At 50.8% G+C, this 5,000-nt stretch overlaps 1 protein-coding gene across 1 annotated transcript in view; it reads left to right on the forward strand.

Annotated features, from left to right (window-relative positions):
• Nucleotides 1-5,000, forward strand: part of ift172 (intraflagellar transport 172) — an 80,082-nt gene that overhangs the window by 65,266 nt on the left and 9,816 nt on the right. Inside the window, exons 33-35 of the mRNA XM_030087373.1 lie at nt 11-191; nt 269-378; nt 4,663-4,792. Of these exons, the coding sequence (XP_029943233.1) occupies nt 11-191; nt 269-378; nt 4,663-4,792 (421 nt within the window). The remainder of the gene's footprint in view (nt 1-10; nt 192-268; nt 379-4,662; nt 4,793-5,000) is intronic.

A 5,000-nucleotide genomic window follows, 5' to 3' on the forward strand; every position in this document is an offset into this window, starting at 1 on the left:
ACCCTTCCAGGTACATGCACATCTCGGACTGGGCCAACGCTCAGCGGGTGGCTGAAGGTCACGACCCTGACAGTGTGTCCGAGGTCCTGCTGGGCCAGGCCAAAGTCTGCTTCCAACAGAAGGACTTCCAGAAGGCTGAGGCCTTCCTGCTCCGAGCCCAGAAGCCCGAGCTGGCCGTCAAGTTCTACAAGGTCAGTCCAGAGCCGGAACCCTATCATGAGACTCTCTGCCACTCCACCATTCGACACCGACCCGGTTCTGTCCGCAGGAGGCCCACATGTGGAGCGACGCCATGAGGATCTGCAAGGAGTACCTCCCCAACAAGCTGTTGACGCTCCAGGAAGAGTACGACCATGAGGTGTCCAAGAGGGGGACCAGGTGAGACCACAAGGTCCAGAAGTCCACAGTTCCATAAGTCCAGAACTGTTCAGAGGTCCTGCAGTCCCTTATGCTTCCATGATGCATCTCAGTGATTTTCTATTTCATCCTGGCTGACTGCCTGAAAGCGGTACTGAAAGCACGGAATGTTTCCTTTGCGCATGCACATTTTGAGTATGCACCCCAACACCCCAGCCCTGTGACCCCTGTGTGACCCTGTAAAGGTTAATAAGTTCCAATATTGAGTCTGATCTCCCCCTGCCGGGTTCTCTCTTCCTTCTGCTTCTTGGCATCAACCCTGTCTGTTTTTCGACACTATTAGTGTTAGCTTGTGGCTGTGGCCGGTGAAGGTGCCATTAGCCTTACCCTCCCCCGGCATGTGGCATCTCAATTGAGAGGATGGAAGAAAGAGGGACTCACCATGCAGGGTTCCCTCTTTTGGCCCTGTGTGGGGCCAAAAGTGTCCCTCAGCTCATCGCACATAAGTAGTGGCATATCTGGTGCAATGGAAGGGTCTCGTTGTTGTGCTACCTGTGGTTCCCTCCTCCAGACGGGTGATGGCCATGACCTTTACCCAGGCTGCCTTGGCCCTGGTCACCTGAGGGAGGGGCTGTTGAACGACCCCTGTATGAGCTGCAGCCACATGCCTGATGCACTGAGCGTTGCAGGGCTGGAGCAGGAATCGCCTGTGCTGAGGATGACCCCTCCTCCCCAGGACAACTGCAATCCTGTCATCCTGGGGTCATCCTGGGGTCATCCACCTGGTCAGTGCCACTGCTTGTCACCGAGGAGGATGTGGTTTCTCTGGCTGCTCTCCCTCTCACAGAGAGTTTTCAGCCTGGTTGTGAAGGCTGCTCTTTCTTCCCTGCAGTCACAGGGCAGGAAAGTGCTGCAGTACCTTGACAACTGGCTGATTTTTGGGCCGGTGTGAGCTCAGGTGGTCCTGGATACCACCGGTCTTCTTGCCAATGTTTGGCCTCAGGGTCAATCAGGAGATGTCTTGTATGAATCGCTCTCAGACGACGACCTTTATTGGGATGACTTTGGACACCATGACCATGAGGGCCCAGCCATCCCACCTCCTTGCTCTTTTCCAGAGGAACAGATTGTTGCCATATGTCATTTTCTTGCAACTTCTAGGCAGGCGGATGTCCATGGCAGCTGCGGTCCCACTGGGTCTGCTGTCGTTGACCCCCTGCAGAGATGTCTAAACAGCTTCCACTGGAATGCCAAGTGGCATCGTCAACGGAAGCTCCAGGTGTCACAGGAATGTCTCCTGGGCCTGGCCCCACGGAGGGACAGGACTTTCTTGTCGAGAGGCGTCCCATTGGGCGTGGCTCTAGCCTCGAGACCGTCACCAGTCTCTCAGGGTGGGGGGCAGTCTGGCAGCACAGGGCAGTTCAAGGACAGTGGTCCATGCAAGACCAATACACCTGGTCCTCACACACCACCTGCCATACCTGAGGGGAGGCAAGTACTCGTACGGTCAGAAAACACCTCAGCCATCTTCCATATCAACCACCAGGGCAGCACCAAGCCCGTCCAGTTGCTGCAGGTCTCCCAGCAATTTCTCAGGTCAGCTGTTGCCCGTCTGGCCATCCTGTGGGCCATGTATCTACTGGGGACCTGAACCAGCTACCAGACTCCCTCTCCTGTCTGGGTACTCCACCCAGAGGTGAGGGTGGGGTTTGAAGGTGTGCGTGGCAGCGGTATCAGCCCGGCATGCTATAGCACAGTTAGGAGCCCCGATCTGGTGTCGGCCTTCCCAAGGGACCTCTGGGGCTTCACCCCCTGAGGACCCCCCAAGGACCCCATGGGCTCCAGCTCCTCCTGCACTCAGTGCTGGGGCTTTGGTCCCCCTCAGGAGGGATGAAACAGAACCGTTGTTCCATGATTAACCTTGTTTTATTAGAAACCTCCTGTGAGACCAGAGAAGCAGCATGCTTTTATCTCCTGTAGGTTAGATTACTGTAATGCCTTGCTCTCTGGTCTTCCCAAAAAGAATATTTCAAACCTGCAGTTATTACAAAACTCAGCCACCAGGCTGATGAGGACCAGGGGGCGGAGCCACATTACAGCGGTTTTGCAGTCGCTGCATTGGCTCCCTGTCGCTTCAGGATAGATTTTAAAGTTCTCTCATTAGTCTTTAAATGTCTGAACGGCCTCGCTCCTTCTTATCTAGCTGATCTGTTTTTACCCTATCCACCCTCGCGGCCCTGAGGTCCTCTGGCAGCGCCTTACTGTGTGTTCCTAAAACCAGAACCAAGACTCATGGTGAGGCGGCTTTTAGCCACTACGGCCCCCGCCTGTGGAACAGCCTGCCGGAGAACCTCAGGACCGCAGAACCTCAGGACCGCAGAACCTCAGGACCGCAGAACCTCAGGACCGCAGAGACTGTTGATATTTTTAAAGGACCTGTATCATGCTTTTTTAGCTCTTCCAAACCCTATTATTGGCATTAACATGGTAAGAGTTTATTTTTGGCACTAAGGAACAGTCATTTTGTGTTAAATAAAGGATTTTTGGAGGTTAATTCTGAAACCCAGAAGAGAAAACGTTCCATTTCACTGAAAATCCCACCTCTCCCCCTGTGGACTTTGACTTACAGCGTACTTCAACCAATCAGAGCTATGTTAGCGTCTCTAAGGGCTAGCTTTAGCTCTTTAGCTCTAGCTTCTCTACACACACAGACACGCGAAAACGTCTTTTCCTGTTAGAAACTCACCAAGCGCAGACCCTTCAGACCCTCCAGACTCTTGCTCTTGCTTGATTGTTGCTTTCAAACGATGGTTAAAGTTTATATCCGTAATCAGAGCTACAAAAAGCAGCAACGCTGATTGCCGAGGACCTGCAGAAGTGTGGGGGGGGGGTCCTCAGTGTAAAATGGAATCAGCTGCTGCTGGTCAGAGGAGAGTGGGGTGTTGTCTGCGGGGGTGGGGTGGGAGAAGAGTGGTGGGAGGAGTTCAACTTTGTGACGTACTTAGGTTTGAAGAGTTTCAAACGAGCTGTTTTCTACCCGAAGGGAGGGGCTGCTGCAGAGAGCAGCAGACTGAAAGAGATTACTCAGACATGCGTGGATGAAAGGAAATAACATTTTGGGGGTGGTTTTAAAGGGAATTCAACTTTGAGGCCTGCTGAAAACCCTAAAAAAAGTGGAGTTTGCATGATATAGGTCCTTTAAAGGGAGGTTAAAAACACACCTTTTTAATCTGGCTTTTAATTGACCTTTTATAGTTCTTATCTCCATCATTTTTATTTTTTATCATTTTATTTTTAATCTATTTATCCTATTTATTTGTTCTATTTTATTATGTACTTATGTACTTCTAACTTATTTTACTTTTTAACTTTCTATTAAAGGTGTAGTAGACGATGTTCTCAGCCTAGGGGATGCATGATGCGAATCTCAACTATTGGTCCTCCAACATGTCAATCACGCTGGAGAAATGCTTGTGTAACGCTGTCAGTACGCTCGTTCCCGTTATCTGTGCATTCAGAGTGTTTATTTAGCCCGTGAGCTTCAGTTTCAGCTAATACTACCGATGGCGAGTCTGACATAATGACACTGTAACTGTTTCGGAAAATAAGCTTTATGAGCGAGGCCGATCGCAGAAACTGTAAACAGAGCCGTGCACGCCCGGGGAAGATGGGCTCGCGCTCGCACACTTCCGACATTGATAGGCGTTTCCTCAGGAGGAGCAGTAGAGCAGGCAGGATGGTCTGGCGCATGCGCGTTTTTCAAAAAGCGAGTAACAGACGTTTGGCTTTGACTTTTGAGAAAGTCGTCCACTATACATTTAGCTTTGTCTTTTTACGTTTCTAGCTGTTTAAATCCAGTGTTTCCTGAGGGGGGTCCTTCACACCAGGAGTTGGTTCCGGTCCTCTGCTGGGGTTACTGCGTTCGAGTCCTCTGGTCCCGCCTGGCCTGGGGGTCTCCACACTTCGGTGTGCAGGTTCCCCTTGGTCTGACGGGGTCGGGCGCTGGGGCCTCAGTATTAATGACCTTCGCCTTCGCCTTCTCCTGGTGCGAACGACGCCACTGGTAGAGTTTTCCCTTGATGCTTAGTGCCATGCCATGTCCCCTCTGCCGTGTGCAAAAAATTGGGAGTGTGTGTGTGTGGTATACTGATTGATGGTGCAGTTTTTATTCTTTTGTTTTTATGGCTGTTTTTACTGTTCAGCACTTCGCATTTTTATGAATATGAAAAAGTGCTTTTGATTTGATTTGATTTGATTTGATTTGATTAGAAGTTCTCTTGAGTGTGCGTGTCTCCATCTCTTCAGGTGTGTGGAGGACATTCTCCAGCAGGCTCAGCAGTGGGAACAGGCCTCCGACTTCTCCAGAGCAGTGGACTGCTACCTGAAGGTGGAGGACTCCGTTCCCCCTGCTGTGATGGAGAAGTGCTGGATGAAGGTCAACAGTCTTCAGTATTTAGATTACTTTTTTTTTCAACTCAGAAATCACACACTCACACATTCACACACACGCACAGACACACAGAAGCATCTGAAAGGGGACAATGGGACAGTTACCACATTCCTGGTCTTTTTAAGAAAAAGACATCAGTGATGGAGACCAGGACCTGACAGGACCTGAAGAGGTTCAGGACTTTTGTAGTACC

Source organism: Salarias fasciatus, unplaced genomic scaffold (assembly GCF_902148845.1).
Source record: "Salarias fasciatus unplaced genomic scaffold, fSalaFa1.1, whole genome shotgun sequence".
Taxonomy (NCBI): domain Eukaryota; kingdom Metazoa; phylum Chordata; class Actinopteri; order Blenniiformes; family Blenniidae; genus Salarias; species Salarias fasciatus.